General features: G+C 31.9%; 2 protein-coding genes across 4 annotated transcripts; both read right to left on the bottom strand.

Annotated features, from left to right (window-relative positions):
- Positions 1–1750: 1750 nt before the first annotated feature.
- On the bottom strand, positions 1751–10444 carry CTC1 (conserved telomere maintenance component 1). The gene is made up of 16 exons (XM_016323261.3): positions 9321–10444; positions 9093–9211; positions 8683–8757; positions 8504–8582; positions 8343–8405; positions 8181–8258; positions 7778–7975; positions 7457–7561; positions 7011–7295; positions 5820–6299; positions 4770–5369; positions 4588–4679; positions 4232–4433; positions 4078–4153; positions 2730–2995; positions 1751–2193 (listed from the first exon to the last, which is right to left on the bottom strand). Exons 1-16 carry the CDS (start codon positions 10371–10373, stop codon positions 2014–2016), a joined length of 3951 nt encoding a protein of 1316 aa, XP_016178747.2. The 5' UTR covers positions 10374–10444; the 3' UTR covers positions 1751–2013.
- Positions 10445–10738: 294 nt separating this feature from the next.
- Positions 10739–19966, bottom strand: LOC107624492 (uncharacterized). Of its 3 annotated transcripts, none has more exons than XM_088486330.1 (3): positions 19645–19966; positions 13176–15464; positions 10739–11213 (listed from the first exon to the last, which is right to left on the bottom strand). In XM_088486330.1, the coding sequence occupies exons 1-3, from the start codon at positions 19901–19903 to the stop codon at positions 10903–10905; spliced, it is 2859 nt and encodes a 952-aa protein (XP_088342456.1). In that variant the 5' UTR covers positions 19904–19966; the 3' UTR covers positions 10739–10902. The 3 variants fall into 3 exon arrangements, with proteins under 3 accessions (XP_088342456.1, XP_088342464.1, XP_088342459.1); XM_088486338.1 differs by having other exon boundaries at positions 11008–11167; XM_088486333.1 differs by lacking the exon at positions 10739–11213 and adding an exon at positions 12081–12256.
- Between the last annotated feature and the right edge of the window lie 1785 nt (positions 19967–21751).

Here is a 21751-nt window from a genome sequence, read left to right as displayed (position 1 = left end):
TATGTTCGTATTGTATCGTATTCTGTATCCGTATCCATGTCCATATTGAGAAAAGAAGCATTTACGATGCTTTAACACATGTTGGGGGCATGTTAGGTGGTATAGACATGTTTTGGAGAAGGGCAATATTCACATACAGAATGAATATATACGTAGAATACAGAGAGTGTTGGTATATTCGATAATGAAATTACATTTTATTTAATAAAAATAATGGAACCAATACAACTGATTTTATTCTGACTCTCCTGTATTTCATGCAAATTTTATTATGTATGAGAATAAGCACCTTTAGAAAAAGCACTTTAGTGGAACGGATCAGATAGAGCACAATTCTATTGCTAGAGAACTTTTTATTTGTTCTAAGACTATTGGTAGAGAACTTCTAAATAATTGAAACTGCTTTGACATAAACCCGACCGGTTGAGGATTATCCACCACAGATCTTAGTTTTATTTAAGAGTCTGCCGCTGGCCAATGGGTTGCTGCATGTACAAAGTGAGATTTGAATTCTTAACACTTGTTTAAACGGACGAGTGAACTGACTACTTAGCCAACCCAAGTTGGTTGGTTTATTTATGTATTTAATCCATCCAACTTAATGGGATAATTGCTTGTCTTGTGCGGGTATCAAATACTCCAACAATGCTTGGGAGCATTATAGTGAGGCCCAAGATGAGGAAAAATGATGTGATTTTATTTATGAATTATGAAGACTTGACCAAGGATAAGCATTCAAAGAAAAAGAAAGATTATATTTTTTAGGACAGACAGAAAGTTCAAAGAAAGAACAAGTATCTTTCTTTACCATTCTTCATTTGATGGTGCCATCAAAGCAAACGCGTTGCAGCAATAATGCAAAATAGTTTAACCTTGGTGACTTTTCTGAAGAGTTAGCAGCCGATTCAAGTATAAATGAAACTTCTAAAATATTGGTGGAGAAACTGAGAGAAAAATAGTTGAACTATAGTTTAGTAGTTTTCTATCGAATCCTGTGTTTCAGTTTGAGATCCACCGCTTGAAGTGGGGCGGTAAGAAACACCAAGACATATTCCTTCTGCCCTCTGAACTCAAATATTTATTTATTTTAAAAATTTTACTGTCGAAAAATAAGTATTATTAAACCACTTTTCCATTAATAATCCTATTAAATAATAAAAGAGTATTTATAATAATTAAGTTGTTGATCATATTGACTCTCGTCCATTTTCTTCGCCACTAAACCTTGTCTTGATACAATTTACTGCTGGATTTGAAAGATATCTAACTGATACCAAGTTTTCATGTGCAAAAGATACTTTTAGTAATGCATGCTATTTTATGTGGAAAAAATATCCACTAATATATTATATAAAGTTGACATAGACAGGAAATTCAATTATATTGATAAAGAAAGTTAAAATTTTCTTATTACAATTATATTCTATCTCAATTAGGTTCATTTTGAGTATGAAATTATTATTGCACATTTTAAATCAATTTCAATCAGTTTATTAATTATTTGGTGAGCCAAATTTAAGTCTTAAAAATAGACTCAATTATCAAGCAAATTAAGCTTGAGCTATGCCAAACTTAAACTCTGACTTAGCTCCTCTCCTTTTAGAGGAGCTAAATTCAGTTTATTATATGTAGTTATCTCTTTGTTTTCTTTACATATATAAAATAAGACTAGATATCAGCAAGAGAAATAATAAATAAAACCAAGGGTGTTTTTAGAGAAATAAACAAAGCAATAATTGAGCCGGCTCAATATAAAAATAACTCAATAATTGACAGGGTAATTGATGGCGTACATCATACATTAATAGAACTAACCACATGACAATTACTGCCTCTGTGTCTCAACAGTGCGTTAGTTATCAAAGTCTTGAAACTCTGCATTTTCTATAACTATATATTATAGCTACATAGATTTGTTAGGAACAACCACATACAACCTACCAGTTTCCAATTTGTGTGAAATTTGTAAGGGTAATATTCACGAATGCATGCAAAATCTTGTATTCACCTTAATTATGAGCACGAACTTCTCCGAAGTTCCTGAAGCATGTTCTTTGCCTCAGCCAGCATGCGGGGGCAAGAAACTTCGTTGGCCCATATATTCCGTAAGCTTCGCAGATTCGTTGTTTCGGTGAGGTATTCATTGTCCAACTGTCTAACTTCCTCTGCATCCATCAGACTAGCAACTACATTCTGACAACATCAGGTCAAAATCCATATTCAGCCAAATATTTAAGAGGAACAAAAGCAAATCAAAAGTTCAAAACAATAGGAAGCAAGATGGAAAGTACTATGAATTGGATAATCCAATACTGTCAGGACAGACAGACACAAAGAAAAAGGGGGATGCAATGTATCAGTGTCAGTATATCAGTTTCTCATCCCAAATAAGATACAAAGACAGTTTGTGTTTTGATCCCTATATTTCCGTCTCGTCTCTCAAACCAAACATTGCCCATAATGGACCACTAACAAGGGATAGCAGTAGCTATGAATAGGATGCTATAACAAATTGCAATAGCAAGTGTAATCAATATTTCCTTATTAAAATATGATGGATTTTCTTTTAGTTTTCCCCGTGAAGAATGAATTTGGCTTAATCAGAATGTTAGTGTTATACGAATTTATCAGTGTCAAGTTCCAATTCAAGTTATCTACACTCAATAAAATTTATGATAAACTAATATCACTGCAGCTGCTCCAGATCTGTATGATATATGAAAACTCACCCATACTCTACCAGCACACGCGTTGAAGATCATGAATTTGAGGGTGTTTTCGTCATATTGGTAAACGGCGTTGCCAGAAGTAACAGATACAGCAAGATCTTGAAAAGGTGACTCAATAAATAACCCTTGGTTTTTCACAGTAATTTTCTGATAATTCTTCAAAATTCTCCCTAGATTACAAGATGTGGTGGGTTCTTCATGTAGTCTCAACAAGGCTGCCGCCCTTTCAGCATTGGCCCAGCAACAACATGACGATGATCCATCATCTGTATGACACATGAAATGCCGGGTAAAAAACATTAAACAAAATTCTTCACAGATCAGCTGGCAAAAAATGTAGACCCAGAAAATATCATATATAAAAGGGAATCTTGACTCAGATGCTAACAAGCCGTCCTAGAGGTTTTGCAATTCTATGGGGCAATACATGCTTGAATTTGTCAGTGTATCAGTCGATTGTCTATAATCAGGTTCTTGACTCACCTTATTGTGCATTTGTTACTCCAATCTTGTTTTACTAGTTTTGGAAATTTCTTTTCTACTTGTTTTCTGAAAGAGGACATCCTAACCAAGAGTCTTTATAATTCTCTTCTTTTTTGAACTTCTTTTTCTATCAAACATTATTTTCAACCAAGTAATTGAATTAGGCATAAATTGCCAGCCCTGAAAAAGATCACTCATTTGATTCTTAGCAAGATATTTAAAATATTATCCAAGTCTCTGATTGAAAAAGCATTGTCAATGCAGAAATCAAGTTATAAGAAAAAATTATTGGCTCCTGGAAGAAATTCATGAAATGAACAATCAGCGGCAAACCCCATGTTTATCTGAGAGATAATCACACAATTTTATGCTAAGTGAATAAATATGGGCATAAGCATTATTACCAAAGAAAAAAAACCTCATAAGTGTGCACAGAAACTAGGACAGTATCAACTAAAGTGAACATTTCGTTTGTACAATTGAAAGTTGTCTATATCAAACAACTTTTAGTTGATAACTCTTACAGATAGTTTGTATCTTTAGATTAAAAAAATTATAACTTCTGAAAAAGAGGTAATAAAAGCAAAATATGAGAAAGAGAATGTGTGAGACCAACACACCTTTGTTGTTCTCAATCAAAGCTGTTAGAAAACGTTGATTTGTACAAATAGCACAGCCGAAAATAAAATTAGATGGCAGAAAACAGATACTCAACTAAGCAAAAGAGAGAATCAGGAATAGTTTCGAAAATGCACCAAGTTTCACCAGCACGCTTGATAAAATAAACTGCCAGATCGAAAATGATTCATTTGCTCTTAGCTGACTTTTCCAAAGGAAACCTTAACTGATTTTGATCTTAACTTACCCAACAGAAAACCAGCAAGTGGAATGTCAAAAGCAGTAGTGTTCCTCTCAAGAACTAAAATAAAGACTGCGACAACCTGTTACAAGAAGCAGTAATGAATATAATCTCATCTTTGAGTGCACAGATATTAATAGATAAATGCAAAGGAATTTACCCTGCACCGAAGCATTATTTGCTTGTTACTGGAGCACTGATGCAACTGAGAGATCAAACAAGAGACAGAATCTGGAGATGGATTGTATGCATCTTTAAGAAGGCTTAAATTGAAGGACCAGTCAGTGCACTGTTTATCATGTACTTTAATTGACTTTATCACAATAAATGATACAGGCAGTAACATGAATTTATTCTCGGACCTGCAGAACCAACAATCAGAAATCAAATTTGTTAACAAGATTGGCATGCAAGTATACGTTGTCCTTGTCACTGAGATTTCATTTTTAAAATGGTTTGCAACTGCCACATTTTATTGGAGCCCAGTTATTTCAGGCTATGACCTCAATTCCATACCTCGCATCAAGGATTCGATGAAATGTTGCGGTTACACCAGGTCCAAAACCAATTGGATAAGCATGCTTGCTTATAGAACCAAATATCTTCACCTAATAAGAAATGAAATACCATGACTAAGTTGTAAAAACAAGCACAGCATATATAAATATATAAATTGGGTAAGATGGAATTGCACTTACCATATGTTTATGCACTAATACATGAATGCAGAGACTTTTTCTATTTTGAATAAGGCCTTTCAACTGAAGAGAGTCAAGGCTTGCAGCACTTGAACATGCATTGCTTAAACTAGAGCCAATATCATGAATGTCAACCACATCACCCTCAAGAGAAATCAAATTTCCCTCGGGAAACATGAAGTTTGAATTTTGAGAACCACAACAAAGATTAGTCCTTCCTGCTACAATCCCAGGGCCCACAGAAACATTAGCACTCTCTTCTGATACTGCATATTTATGCATTTCACTGTACTCTGATTCGATAATGTTAACATCCAGGAGATCTGTGAGGTTGACAGGGAGATACAGACAAACATCTGAAGAGACATCTGGTGAATCAACATTGGATCTTAGCAAAAATCCTTCAATTTGCTCTTTAGTCAAAATCCCATCAGCGCTAGGAGAAACAGAATCTTTTCCAGATATGAATGAAATGCTGAAGATTAGTGTCCCAGAACCAACACGAAATTTAGCACGGCTACCAAAGCCAGCATCTTTCATATTGCAAAAGCAGTCTTTTGTACAATGCTCTATGATGTAACAATCACCAATCTTCAATGACTGAAATGCAGTATAAAAAGGGAATCAATACACCGGTTCACATAGCAAAGGGAAGTGCTATACAGAATTAGTTAATGCCTTCTTTCCTTGTCGCATTCACAGATAATCTTATACATGATAATAAACTAATACAATACATTGCAAATTTAATGTAAGCGGTCTCTTTTGCACTTTGATTTTGTTATGTTATATTAAAAGAAAAATAAGTGTTAAGAAATAAAAAAGTTATATAAATATATATTCTAATAAATATATTTAGCATCAAATAATATTTAATGTAAATTGTAGGAATATCATATACAATAAAAGATAAACTATAGAACATGTTAAAAAATACATATTTATTAATAGCATTGCAAACAGTATATCCGGTCTTATATTATCATATCAAATTATCAATAGATAAAAAGAGGGGCTATATAAACACATTCAAAAGAGTACATAAAATACCTGATACGTGAAAAATCTATCTAATGAGAACTCTAGCAAAACTTTCCTTGCATTTGATTTCGAGTCAAAACTCTTTGTAGATGATTTAGAGCGCACAACAGCAGTACAAATCACATTCTCATGTTGTAGCCTTCTAAAATTGGCTAGACACGATATGTCATCAGAACTCAAATCAAAACTTCTTTTGTTCTCTTTTGATATATTCAACAAATTGGAACAAGCTCTCAGCTCATTAATGGAAGTGAAAAAGTCATCCTTCGATGCACATGCTGATTCCTTATCAAGTTTCTGCCTCTTATTGGACCATACTTGCTCCTCATTATTACCATTAATTAAATAATCGGAGACTTCCTTGGTCTTATCCCTTGAAACATTATATGAATGCAAAATTTCTCTCTTCTCAGAAAGCAACAAATCAAATGGCAAAACTTTCGCTTCAACAAAAGTATTTGACTTGTCTGATTTCATGATATTAGAATACTGCAACAACAAGTAGTGCAAAATTGTTCAATTATATGTATTATATAATAAAAAAAAACATAACATTCGCAAACTATACTACAACAACAACAACAACAAAGTCTTGTCTCACTAGGTGAAATAAACACAACTATATAACAATAAAACAATTTCAAATGGGTAAAGCTACATGGAAGAAGAAAGAAAAAAACACAACTCTTTTTTAATACAAAACAGTAACAAAGTTTACGGAACATTGAAGTGAGGAGAGGAGCGTGGCTCAAGTGGTTCAGCATCTGTTTTCCTTAAGAAAATTATGGTTTTTGAGTCTCCTGTGGATGGGAAAAAACAGTGCCGGAAATACTTTATCACCAGAGTAAGCAACCCAACTCAAACAAAATTAGTTTAAGTCGAAGGGCTCCAAATTTGATAGTTCAGACCAATAAATAATATTCAGAGGCACCTAATAGACTCTTACAAGACCTATTAGGTGTAGCTTATAATCATAGATTCATTTATAGAGAACAGCTATGAGAAAACAGTAGTCAAAGGATTTAAAATCCGAAAAACAAAGGAACTGACAATTTAAACTTACAAAAGCAAGTAAAGTCAACTTGCACATTCTATGATAAAACAACTAATAATCCTATGCTACTTCACAATGAATATTTAATCATAGCTTGCAAAGCAATTAATGACTGCAAGTTCCTATTAAATATATGGTTAACATACCTTCCCTTGCAGGGGAAATTTGTGAGATACCCTAAGCAAATGGTAGCATCCAGGCTTGGGCACCAGACTTTCATTTTTCTTATCTCTACAAGGGTAATGGGGAAATTTTCGGCATTTTGCATTGCTCCAATGAAAGTAAACAAAAATTGAGCTGCTTAACTCCCTCTCTCTGGCTGGTTGAACGTAATTAAAGATCGTTCTGCATGATAATGACTCAATCTCAAGCAATTCCAAGCTATCCCCAAGTTCACCTATGCCGTCCACAAAAATATCATACTCTGACACCTATGAACCCAAAATAGAAAAATCACATAATACTTCAACAATAGGGGGGGGGGGATTAGACAGAATATATATATATATATATATATATATCTTAATTCTTAAGAATTCACAGGGAAAAATTAGGGAAGAGGAGAACTTGAATTGTTACGAGCATTGATGACCTCGTATATTTCTTCAGCATTCCAAATTAAGGGAAGGTCTGGAATAAGAACATCAATGCCACCAGTCGCATCAACCAGCTGCAGTCTGGTAGTCAACGGATTAATCTAAATATTCAAACCAAAATCATGAAAAACCTAATATCAGCAGAATGCCAATAAAATCAAAAGATCTGTGTCAAAACAAAGGTGCGGTTTTCATCATTAATCGACTAAAGAAAATTAAACTGCAATATAAATTTGAATAAGAGAGAATTAACACAGCTACTGCAAAAATGCAGCTTGATTTCAAATATTGAAGTTGAAGTTAAATTGAATAATAACCTTTAGATGTCCAAGCAAAGTAACGCCTACATCTTTGCCAGGAATAATCTTCCTCCCTGGTCTGCTACTATATCTTGCTAGATGAGGTAAAACTCTGGAATGGTTGCCAGCAGGCAATAATTTACAGCGGTTTTCTGATTTTAGAGTTCTCTCTATGGTATCTATACAGTGATGGATGAACACAGATGCTGGTATTACCTGCAACAAAGTATTAACAAAAAAGATACAGTAATATCAAATTTCTAATTGTCAATAACAAATACCTTCCGCTAATAAGAAAAATTAAGTATTCCTTTTCCTTTGGGGTCAAATAGTGGCCACATTTTGTGGAGCACATCTTGTCCAAAATTGATAAACTACCATAAGAAAATTTAACAAAAACAGAAAAGATAAAATAAAATACCAGTTTCAGGATATTGCAATGCAGATCTCCACTACAGCAGTTCAAATCATGTTTACGGATCCCAATGAAAGAACCATGCTGCCAAAGGAAAAAATTACAACCAGATTAATGCAGGAAATTTGGTTTCAGTTAAGTTTTCTAACCATCAGTTTGTTAGTATACCTCTGATTGAAACACTGATGGAGGAAGCAGTGAACTGGCATACATCTGAGCAAGCCCTTCTTCCTGAGAAAACATTGCACTAATAGTTCATCAGAATTGGAACATATATAAATCTCCAGGAAAAAAAAATCAAGAATTCCTTGAACCAAAAGGAAGATTACATGTTTGGATCCCAAAATCTCCTTGTCGCTTAAGCTACCAGCAAACATTTTACGTAAGCTTGAGATAAGAAGTAATAGCCTGCCAACCAACAACAGCAATAATGATAAAGGAATAATATACAGCACTCTTTATGACTATTGCTTATAACCATGCTAAAGGACATCAAAATATTTTATACCAGAGTCTTGCGGAAAATGGTAATGACTGAATGAACTGTCCAAGCATACTCTGAGATTTCAAAACTACATTACACCTGCAACACTGAACTGAATTATCACTTTATCTGCAAAAAATATGTACGGCCAACTATCAAAAAGAAATAAGACAGAAACACTCAAGGAAAAATTAATATTAACATTCATGCAAAACATACAAAAATCAGATAATGGTCGTGTATGACTTTTCAGTTCGAGCAAGTTGTTGACATTGGTCCAGTCTCCCTAATGATAAAGGGAAGGTTGACAATATGCACAAAACAAAAACAAAAGATTTCTCATTGGCGATACATGAGGTCTCAAAACCACCACACTACACACTCTTATCAATCCTATAAACATAAGCAAGATCAATTATGATAGCAGTACATACGCAGTTTCCAATGGGGAGAATGATTCCACAATGATGCTCGTATTGACGCAGGCTCCAAGAATTACAATTTTTGTCCATGAAAACTGTGGATCCACAAAATGCACATTTCTCACAGATACCTACAGAATGAAAAAGAATTAGGGATGCAATTTAAAGCACATAAAAAAACAAAGGCATCATTTAACATCAAGATAAGTGTTCACTAAACAGGAAATTTTCTTCACTCACAACAGCTCCAACTCTCAAACCATGCATCAGAGTATGCAGTTCATCCGTTAAAAGAAGCCAAACATCGTGGTCCAACTCCAAAGCCATTCCTTGCATGTAGACACCTTTGATTACGCCAGTGTACGTGCCACATTCACCCTTCATCTTCATATCACTCTTCAAGCAGGGTAGCCATTTCTTGGAAACTCGACACACATGAAGAACCGAGACATCCACGGTCACATACATAACCCAAGAGTCCTCCTTCGTTATGAAAGCCAACTTCTTCTTTAGCCGCGACACCATAACTCGGTTACCAATTAGCTTAGTCATTGCAGGGTGCCAAGGGGAAGCACCTCCACAAAAATACACTGTCTCCTTTTTAGTAAAAGAATGACCACTCCCACTCTCTAGATCGCTTATTAACTCTTTGGAACCGCATAACCTGCACTCACAACGCATCAATTGAACCACAAACCCTAACATTTTCACTTTAGAACTCGAATTCAAATCCGAATCGGATACACTAGCAACCATTGCACAAGGGACAACGGAAACAGGGCCAACCGACTCCACCACTCCGTAGAGTCGATAACGAGCCTTGGAGTTGTTCCCGTAGCTGCCGCAACTTCGATTCGGCACAAGCGGAATAGAATCCATTTGGTTTGCTTCTTCGTTGGGATCAAGAAAACACCATTTGATGATCTCCAAGAAGCCCGCACGGCTCTTTCCATGGCACTTAAAGGGAACAAAGTTCCAAGCTGTGACGCGGATTTGCTTGCCTAAAGCATAAGGTTGGAATTGGAGGAGGTCGCAGCAGACGGAGGCGGAGTCATCGGAGAATTGGAAGCAGGAGCAAGGGAAAGAGGACGGAGCAGTGTGGTTTGGGAGGGATAGGATTCCAATGATGACGGTTGGGAAGCGCCGGAGAGGGAGAACGCGGTGGGGGTTAGAACCGGGAGGTGGCGGAGGGGGAGAGGAGGAGGTGGAAGGGAAGTGGGAAAAGGCGGTGGCTGTGAAAGGGCGGAGGGAGTGGTGTAGGTCTGCTAGCTTGGCGACTTGTAGGGGTTCCATTTCCCGCGTCTTCGTCTGTTGCTTCAACCATGAGCTTGAGCGGGAACCAGGGTTTTCAACTGCATTTTTTATTTTATTTTTTTATTGTGTTACTTATATATCCCTGGGAATTGTTTGGGTGTCAATTTTTTTTTTTTAAAAAATTAATGATATTTTTTTAAAATTTTTTTATAAAAATAAAAATAATTTTATGTTTGTATCTTATATAAAAAAAATTTTTATTTATTAATTATATTTAGATAAAATAAAATAAAAATATTTTTTATTTTTCTGGTATTCTTATTTTTACTGTTAGAAATTTGTCAAAAACACTAAAAAAATTTTTAATCGATTTAATTGCGCTGAAAGTCTGAAACAAATTTGAATAAACAAAATAAAAAACTATTATTTATTGAATTTATTGTAAACAATGTATCTTAATTAGACTTTCTTCCAAGTGATATCCAAGTCAATACATGCATGATTCTATTTAAACAACTTAATATTGCAAACCCAGATCAAGAGAAAAAGCAAAGAAATAGTTCAATAATCAATAGTTGTCTGCAGCTTCTATTTCAAGCAGTCGAGCAATGCTTCGCATGGATGGCCGAGATTGAGGGCTTGTCTGCAAACACGAAAGACTTACATTTGCAATCGAGGTCAACTCTTTCAGAATATGTTCATTGGTTGGATGTGAGAGGCGTGGGTCTAAAACTTCAATCATGTTTATACTTGATTGACTAGAAGCTTTTATGTGAAGAACAACATCACCGGGGTGCTTTCCTGAAATAACTTCTAAGGCCAAAACGCCAAAGCTGAACACATCCAATTTCTCAGTCACCAACATCGTGTAAGCGAGTTCTGTCACACCCAGTAAAAATGTAAAGAAACTATGGGCTTGTTTGGGTGAGCTTCTAAGAAAAGATCTTTTTTCGAGTTATCTTTTTTTAAAAGATCTTATAGAGAAGTAAAAGTAATTTTATGTTTGGATATCTCATGTAAAAAGGTCTTTTTATCATGTTTGGGCGCCATTATTTTGTTAAAAAAAGATCTTTTTTCAATGAAAAAAGATCTTTTTTTATTTTTTAACGTGTTTGACAAATTTCTAGTAGTAAAAGTAAAAGCACTAGTAAAATCAAAAAAAGATCTTTTTTGAAAAGCTGTAATTTACATCTTTTTTTAAAAGATCTTTTTTCCTTAAAAAAAAGATGTTTTTCATGTAATAAATGAACAAAAAAGTACTTTTATACTGTTATACCCAAACATAATTGATAAATAAAAAGACCTTTTTACATGAGATATCCAAACATAAAATTACTTTTACTTCTCTATAAGATCTTTTAAAAAAAGATAACTCAAAAAAAGATCTTTTTTTAAAAGCTCACCCAAACAAGCCCATAATGTTTGGGTATAACAATATAAAAGTACTTTTTTGTTTATTTATTACATGAAAAACATCTTTTTTTTTTAAGGAAAAAAGATCTTTTAAAAAAAGATGTAAATTACAGCTTCTCAAAAAAGATCTTTTTTTGATTTTACTAGTGCTTTTACTTTTACTACTAGAAATTTGCCAAACACGTTAAAAAATAAAAAAAGATCTTTTTTCATTGAAAAAAGATCTTTTTTTAACAAAATAATGACGCCCAAACATGCACTATATTTTTCAATATTTAAAACTTGTCTTATTTAACATTTATTACAACAATGAATGAATGTTAAATAAAGTAAGTTATGACTATTTTTTGCTAATTTTTTTTTTCTACCAAACATTTCAGTTTTCAAGAATTTGATTCTGAACCAAAAAAGAGGAGTGCTACACATACAAGTCATTTTTGTTTACAAGTCTTATAAGTTGGGCCTAACGTGCGTTATTGAACCATCTTCGCGTGCTTCATCTTCGTTTCCTTTTTTAAGAAGAAAAAGAAGAAGAGACATAGAGAAAGAAGAAAAAGAAGAAAAAGAGGCAAAAAAAAAAAAACGTGAAAACGGCGTGAATATAAATGACTTGTATGATTTGTATAGAAAAGCGTTCTCTATTTGCCTTCGATCTCCTTCTGTTTTTTTTTTATTTTTATGGTTTCTGAAATCAAGTTTTGAAATTGTTTTGAAGATAATGAAACTTCAGAAATACACCCGGACGATTACAAAATTACACCAAATGATTACAGAAATACATCCAAAGGATTATAGAAATACACCCAAACAGTTACAGAAATAAACCAAACGATTACAGAAATACACCCAAATGATTTAAGAAATACACCCAATATAGAGTATATTTCTTTTTGAAATCTTTTAATGTTTTGCTGGTTAAGGATTAGGCACATGACAGAGACAAACTTAAAAAAAATTTAGAAGAACAGTAAAACAGTACCTTAAATAATGTTTCTTCATTTTTTCTGGTGATTTTGATGAAGGAGAAAGAGAAAACGAAAAGAGAAGAAGAAATTTCAATAAAAAAAAGGAGGAAGAGGTGGTCTTGATAACGATGATAACGAGAGAGAAAAATTATGAAAAAAGAAGAAAAAGAAACACGGAAGAAGAGGAAGAGGAAGCACGGAGAAAGAAGAAGAAGAAAAAGAGGCAAAAAAAAACGTGAAACAGCGTGAATATAAATGACTTGTATAACTTGTATTAAAAATCACTTGTATGTAGAGAATTACTCACCAAAAAATATTTGATAACCAAAGAAAATTAGTTAAAAACAGTTATAATTTGTCTTATTTAATATTCATTAATTATGGCGATAATTAATAAATACTAAATAATACAAGTTTCGGCCTTTTTTTTTTTTTTTTTCTATAAAAAAGTGCCAATACGCACCTGGAGCAGCATAGCCATATGTGCCTGCAAACGACGTCCAAATCGATGAATCTGGCTTCAAGAACCTAGCAGTGCCGAAATCGGAGACACGAGCTTCAAGATTGGAGGACAGCAAAATGTTCTTGCTCGATATGTCTCTATGAATCAATGGAGGAGTGTGATCATGATGCATATAGGACAAAGCATGCGCAACGCCTTTGATAATGTTCACCCTCTTAGGCCAATCTAGTTCCAATGCTTTGATATCATTTCCAAGCATCTCAGCTAAGTTCCCTCGATCCAAATACTCATAGATCAAGAATGTGTGTGTCTTGTTAGAGCAGAATCCATAGAGTTTCACAATGTTTCTATGGCGCGTTTCTCTCATGGCTTCCACTTCGCTCTGGAAGGATTTTATACTCTCAACATCTAAGCTTTCTGATTCACATTTCAACTTTTTCACAGCAAATACTTCTTCTTGTTGGCCTCCTTTGATAACTGCCTTGTAAACTCTCCCGATCGCTCCCTCGCCGACGCAGCAACGGCTGTCAAAGTTGTTGGTAGCTTCAATTATATCTCTGTAGACAATTTTGCCATCGAATGACCAAATTGAAAACAGATTTTGATTTTCTCTCATGCTTGCTGAAAAGTTTTGTTTTGAAACTGTTGATTTTGGCTTTTTCTTGAAGCACAAAATCCCAACTAACACCAATGAAAGAAACAAAATACCTCCCAATGTAACAGCAGAAAGTATTACTATTTCATTTCTTTTACTACTTCCATCAACAGGTTCAGTGACTGAGTCTTCACAATGTTGCAAACCTTGGATATTGCCACATAAACCTTTGTTGTTTCTCAAATCCATTGGAAGAAGTGAAGAGTTGAATATGCCATTTCTAGGCACAGGGCCTTCCAGATGATTGTAAGAGAGGTTGATGGTTAACAAGCTCAACATTTCACCAAGGGACTTGGGGATTCGACCGGAGAGATTGTTGTGAGAGAGATTCAAGCTTACCAAATTCACAAGCTTACCAAGATCAGCAGGAATTTCCCCTGAAAATGAATTGTAACTCAGGTCCAAAAATTCTTGCAAGGATGCAAGATTTCCTATTTGGTAAGGGATTGTGCCATTCAAGTGATTGTTGCTCAAATTTAAACTCAGCAACTTGGTGCAATCCCCTATCTGATTTGGGATTGGTCCAAACAACATGTTCTTGGACAAGTCTAAGTTCACCAAATTAGAAAGCTTTCCAATTTCTTCTGGTGTCATACCAGTAAGTTTGTTGCCACCCAACTTCAATTCATACAAGCGACTTGCATTTTCAATTTGTGAAGGAATCTTCCCTGAGATTTGATTATAGGACAGGTCAAGACTTTCTAACTGCTTCAGTTGAAAAATCTCTTCTGGAATAAAGCCTCTTATGGAATTGCCAGCCATTTTAAGTAGTTGCAAGTTCTTGCAGGCACCCCATTTCGCAGATAACCGGCCTCGAATCCTGTTGTAACTGAAATCAATGTAAGTGAGGTTCGGATACACTCCAAAATCTTGATCTGCATAGCCTGTCAACTGATTGTACTCGATTCGAACTCGATGCAATGTTGGGCAGTTTCTAAGGCTTCTTGGGATTGGACCGGTGAAACTATTGTGTGCTGCACTGAAGTTGACAAGCTTTCCACCTTTGCACACTTGAGGTGGCAATTCTCCAACAAAGTTGTTTTCAGCCAGATGAAGTACAACTAATGAAGACAAGTTTCCGAATTCTCGTGGCACCGTGCCGGTTAAGTTGTTGATTTGAAACCGCAAGTCTGTTAGATTTGTTAACTTGCCAATACTAGAAGGTATTGTACCTGAGAAATGGTTTTGATTCACTCTAAGAACACTTAAATGTGTGCAATTTCCTAGAGATGGAGGTATAGGCCCATAAAAGTTGTTATCATCTAAAGCTAGCAATGTCAAGTTTTTTATGTTGCCTATTTCATTTGGAATTTTTCCACCTAAAAGGGTTGTTTCACACAAGAAATTCCTGATGCTAATGAGGCCAGTTCTTGGCTCATTGGTTCCATCAGGAAATAAGCGAGGGTCTAGTGTTCCTGTTATGTTATTTCTTGACACATCAAGCTCATAGACTTTGGTGAGATTTGCAATAGAAAGAGGTAAAGTGCCATTGAGAGAATTGGTGGAAAGGTCAAGGAATTGAAGTTTTGAGAGTATCCCAATGTTTTGGGGTATGGTGCCTCTAAGATTATTTGTTTTGAGATCAAGTCGTAGGAGGTTGGGAAAAGCAGTGAAGTCTAAGTTTTCAAGGGTACCTGCAAGGACAAGAAAGTAGAGATTTTACTTGGGGATTGGAATAGTGAACATAATAAATAAACCAAAATGTTTGGTAACTAAAATAAAGAGTAAATGACAAATAGTTCATTGACCTTTTAATTCGTAAATATTTAAGTTTTTGAAGATTTAAAAATATATTTAAGTTTTTGACTTTTTTAAAATTTAGACATATTAATCCTTCATATTCACTTGGGTCTGTTAGACTTAACAGAAAAATCAAACGTGGCTCCCGTTGTACTGAACTGGTTGATATGAATGCACACTTGAGAGTTTTTTAAAATGGGACAAATTAGACCTAGAGATTGATGTGTCCATGTTTTGGATAGGTCATGGACTTAAATGTATTTTGAAATCTCCATATAAAATTAGCCAAAATAAATTCACGATCGATTTGTCCTTTTCTCCAAAATAAATTAGCCAAAAACAGTCAGAATTTACCTTATAAAATGTAATCAATTATGCTAGGTACATATAGGGCTGGCAATGGGTAGGGTAGGGTAGGGTTTGGACTCTACCCTAACCCTACCTGCGGGTTGAAAACTTTCTTAAAACTCTACCCTATCCTATCCGCGAGTTGAGAATCTCTCAACTCTAACTCTACCCGCACGGCCGCACCCTAAAGTTCTAAACCCTACCCTACCCGTAGAAAAAAAAATTTTCAAGCAAATATAAAATTCAACTATTCCAAATTTTATACATATTAATAAAATAGAAAATAAAAAAATAAATTCAGATTAAAATTAAAAACAATAAAATCTTTAAAAAATCCAACATAAAATTACAAATAATATGATCATCAACTAGTTTAGTAGTTATTTCAAGTTTTTATAAGAGGAAGATTGTGAGTTCAACACTCACTATCTTCACTACATACATAACTTTTATACATATTATATAATATATTAAGGATGCAGGTAGGGTAGGATAGGATATACCCTAAACCCACCCCCTACCCTACCCGCAGGTAAATTCGTACCCTACCCTACCCTACCCGCAGTGGGTAGGATAGACAACCCTATTGGTCCGGATTGGGTACCCGCGGGTAGGGTATATATTGACAGCCCTAGGTATAGGGGTGGCAAACGGGCCTAAACCCGCCGGGCCCGCCCGAATAACTCGCCAAAAAAAGCGGGCCGGGTTGGAAAATTAGGACCGCCAAATAGTAAAAGCCCTCTTAAACCGCAGACTTTGGCGGGACGGGACGGGCTTCCCAGCTGGGCTTAGTGTTTTTTTTTATAAGGGATATTTTTGTAATTTTTTTGACAAAATCCAACTTCCCCCAACCCAATTTACAAGAGAATGAAGATGAAAATTGAGTGTTTTTTATTATGTTTATTTTGTTTTGGAGACAATATTTATAATTATGTTTGGATTATATTTATTTTACTTTGAAAACAATATTTATAATTATTTTTTTGATGAAAACTTGGTTTATAATTATATTTATTAGTTATTTATAATTACAAAGACTTTAATATTTGTGAATATAAAAATTATAATTTTTTTATGCTTTTAGAAATTATAATAGTTAAAAGTAATTAAAAAAAAAGGATATTTGGCGGGCTTAAGCCCGCCAGCCCGCCGTTAGGCGGGACAGGGTGGAATTTTGGAACCGCCTCACTAGGCGGGGCGGGGCGGTCTTCCCCGCTTGCCACCCCTACCTAGGTACATACTAAAATTCAGCTATCCATATAAAATACATGTTAAAATATAAATAGATATTAAAAATAAGTTAAACAATATATATATTTATACATAAATATGTAGTGACTAATTTTTGGCATACAAATAACATTTTTTAAAATAGTGTTAATTATACATTAAAATTAACTATCAAATTTAACTAATAATATAAAATACACATTAAAAATAAGTTAAACAATATATATATTTATACACAAATACATACTATTTAATTTTGGTGTGGACATATTATTTTTTGCTTTGTCAATGGAGATATCATATATGTCACATAGCATCTTTTTTTTTTTTTTTTTTTGAGAGAAAGAAATTGGACAACTCTCTAGACATTTATTATAATATATTAAAAGAAATAGACATTTAAGCTTTTATGTTTCATATCAAATTGCCATGTCATCTATAACAACAATAACATAGAAAAAAACATCTATTGTAAATCTACATTTAAATTATTATAGAGAATAACATCTATATGATCAATTTAATATTAATTTCATAATTTTATATATTAAATTATCTAATTTTATAAAAAAGGTCAATTCATATCAATAGTTTAAATTTGAATATTGCATATCTTATTTGAAGAATAAATTATATTTTATGAAATTCTATTTATTATTTATCTATCTATCTATATATATTTATTCATAATGTATAAAAAAAAAATTAAATAATGACACAATGAACGCTTGACATATTAAATAACTTCTAATATTGTCACATAAATATTTTAATAAAATTATTATTTTATAATTTTTTTTATCATCATATTATTTTTTAATTTTCTTAGGTAGTGTTTAGTCTTACTATTTAATTTCTTTTTACTCATGCGTATATGTAGGTTACTCCGTATTTTTAATAGTCATGTTATTTTTTTAATATATATAAATTAATTAATAAATTCTTTCTTTTTATTCTCACCTATATATTTATATTACTATATATAAATCAGTATTCATTTCAGATTTTTTTATCTCCTATTATATAATTTTATGCCTTTTACTCGTTTTCTCTATCATTGTTAATGTTTTGCATAATTATTTGAAAAATTTAGTTGATAATCACGATTTTTTATTTTAGTTCGCTAAATAATTTGCTCACTACATGGTGGGTGATTAACTCCTAAAATATTATAATATATGAAATTCTTATAATATTTTTAAGTTTTCTTTTACTATTTTTAATCTAATTATATTTATTAATTATATATTATCTTATATCACTTTTATGTTTTTTAATTATTTATATTTTTTAATATTATTTAGTTATAATAATAATGTTAAAAAAATATAATGTCATAACTCGTTGATGTTATTCTTAATTACTGAAACATTATATCTATATTTGCATTATATCTTATAATTTTATTTTTCTACTATAATATTATTTAAGTTTACTAAACATATATATGTATCAGGTGACAAACTCCTTGAAACACTAAAATGTATAATATTTTGTAAGTAGATAATAACATAGAGAAAATAATTTACTTATATAATCACTTTTAAAATATCATAATAAATAATATTTATATAATATTAATTTCATAATTTTTCACATGAAAATTTTTAATTATATAAAACAAATCATATTATAAAAAATATTCATTTATATCAATAATCTAAATTTTAATATCCTATATATTTTTTATTTGTTGAATAAATTTTATTTTATAAAATTATAAAAATTATATAAAAAAGAAATTAAAACAGAATTATCTAAAAGAAATTATATAATAGTTTATATAAAAACATTAATACTGCATATCCTATTTGTTGAAAAATTTATTTTATAAAATTATAAAAATTAAAAGTAGTTAGCTAAGGACACCTTAGAAGATTTTAGTAAAATGATAAAGAGTAAAATAATAATTAGGTTCATAAATTAGTCTTTAAATATATATATATATATATATATATATATATATATATATTATCAATTTAGTATTTTAAGATAACAAACGGTAAACATACATGATATCCTTCTATCAATTTATCAACTAAAATCTAACAGTGATGTTTATATATACTGTTAATTATTTTGATATGTCTATCTATAAAAGATAGTAATGTAAATAATAACTTTTGAAGCGAAATTTCATTTATTTTGATATAATTTGTGATAAATAGAAAATAGTTGATAAATGATATATAAAGATTCAAAAAATAATAAATGCTTTAATATCCAAAACAATATTTTTTTTTACTCATGTGATAGTAACGAGACATACACCATTGTAAATAGTGAAATATATAGACAATTTAATTTCGTTTTACACTATTTATTAACAAAAGAATATATATGTCCACCATTTACTATTTTAAAGGACTTAATTGATATTTCTTTTTCTTCAAGAATAAATTAGTCCAAGTTCAACGTATTCGAAAATCTAATTGCCATCTTATTCAATGATAAAAGTATATGTGCATTCTTTATCATTTTAACCACATTGAGTACCTGTAAGTCCGGTGTATGCTAAGTTTATGACAACCACACTGCCTTGAGAATCACAAGTGATCCCTCTCCATGAACACGGGCTTTGAGTTTGAGCTTGAAAAGCCCATGAATCAAGAATTGGTTGGGCTGGGAGGGTTTCTTTCCACCTAAGTAAGGCCTTGGCTTCTCGTTCTGAGCCTCCACATAACAAAGCCAGCAAAAGCACCACCACAGCTTGAATTACAAGCTGAACAACACAACAACATGTAGGGTTCCTCATTATTAAACAAAGTACCTTGTTCAGTTTTCTATTTTTCCTTTTTTTTTTTTTTTTTTTGATACAGAAGAGTTGTATGCTTAATGTCACCTAATTATTAAGGTGTTCATTTAAATTGGCAAAAACTTGAGCAAATTTCCTTTTGCCGTTTGAAGACTCAGTTGACTTAAGTGATGCCACGATCTTATTATCCGATTTAGTTTCTACATAGTTATTTTTATTTTATTTTAAATTTGTGGCTAAAATTTTGAAATATAGGATAAAAATACTATTTAAATACCAAAAATTATATTTTTTATTTTAATATTTGGTTGATACTGGTATTTCTTCGAATTGTGGATTGTTAGAGTGTTAATCTCAAATGTAAAATCGTTTAATTTAGGATGTAGAAATTAGATTTTTCGATTTTTAGGAGGTATAGAAATTGGATCATTTTTTTTGCCATGTAAAAATCAGACCTTTTGATTTATAGGAGATACAAAGATCAGACCATCTGATTTTTAGGATGTAATAATCAAATCCTTTGATTTCTATTTTAAAAAGATTAAAAAATTTGAGGTGGGAAAATTGAACCCTCTGATTTTAGTTTTTTCCACGATTTTAAAAAATACTAAAAAATTATAATATTTGAGGTATATCATTCATTAAAAAAAATTAGCCCAAAAATCAATCACTAATTATTATATATTTGTAAAAATATATATGCTATTTTACTCATTTTTAATATATATATATTTGTTATTTCAACGTATATTTTATATAAATAATTATTTTAATAGTTTTTTTTCTTTCTACATGTATAATGTTTGAATTATATAATAGATATTCTTTTCATTTTACAGTTTCAGAACAAAAAAGAAGAATAGGTCAACATAAAAAAAAATTATTTTAATAGTTGCAAAAAATTATATCAAAAAGTAGAATTATCTTTACACATAAAAGACATAAATTTTATAAATATAATTGATGACTCGATACTACTCTCTTTTTTTTTTTTCTCTTAAACTACTTTGAATTATTAGTTATTATATAATTAAATAAAGTTAGGGTTATAAAAGAAAATTTTAAAACATCATTACCTAAAATATTTTTAAAACTTTAGAAAATGAAAATAATACAATACTACACACACTCTAGTTACAAATACGTACCATAGAAGTTTTGTGTGTCTTTTAAACGTGAAAACAAAAATAAATATATACAATTTAGGGAGAAGAATTTTTTTTTTTTCCACATCTAACCAGAGCACAAAAATAAAGCAAAGTAAAACACAAAAGTTAATCTTTACGCACGTCATCTTATAAAAAATATTGTTTTTTTGTTAAGGAAAAGTATATGAACCAATTCTAAATCAGTCAAAAATGGAACAACTTAATTAATTATAAATATAGTAATTAGTTTTAGTTATTTATGATTTAAAATTTTGGTTATTAAATGTTTTACCATATTTAAATTAGGAGGAGATACATTCAATATCATTACAACATGAATCACGAAAACTGATTTAATTAGCTTCCGTCTTTTTACCATCTTTTCCTCTCTAAATACCTAAAACATGATAAATCAGAAAATATATTCAAAATCATCCAATTTATAAAGAAAAAAAACATCTTAATACTTAACATAAGTACCATCCACATAAAAATTTTGGATTCACTGACTGATTTTTTGCTGAAACCTTCTTTGACTCCTTATCATTATTGTTTTTCTAAATGGTTGTAGTAACATTCTTCTCCATTATTATTATTATTATTTTTTTCTTTCAAGGTATTCTATACCTAGAGGCCTATGGCTACATTCTTCTCGTTTAATTTTCCTATGTTTTTTCTAGTGTATCCATTCTTAAATAAA

Source organism: Arachis ipaensis, chromosome B10 (assembly GCF_059453495.1).
Source record: "Arachis ipaensis isolate K30076 ecotype BB chromosome B10, ASM5945349v1, whole genome shotgun sequence".
Lineage (NCBI taxonomy): Eukaryota > Viridiplantae > Streptophyta > Magnoliopsida > Fabales > Fabaceae > Arachis > Arachis ipaensis.
The sequence above is the reverse complement of the archived record's forward strand: the minus strand, read 5'-3'. Positions and strand labels throughout refer to the sequence as shown.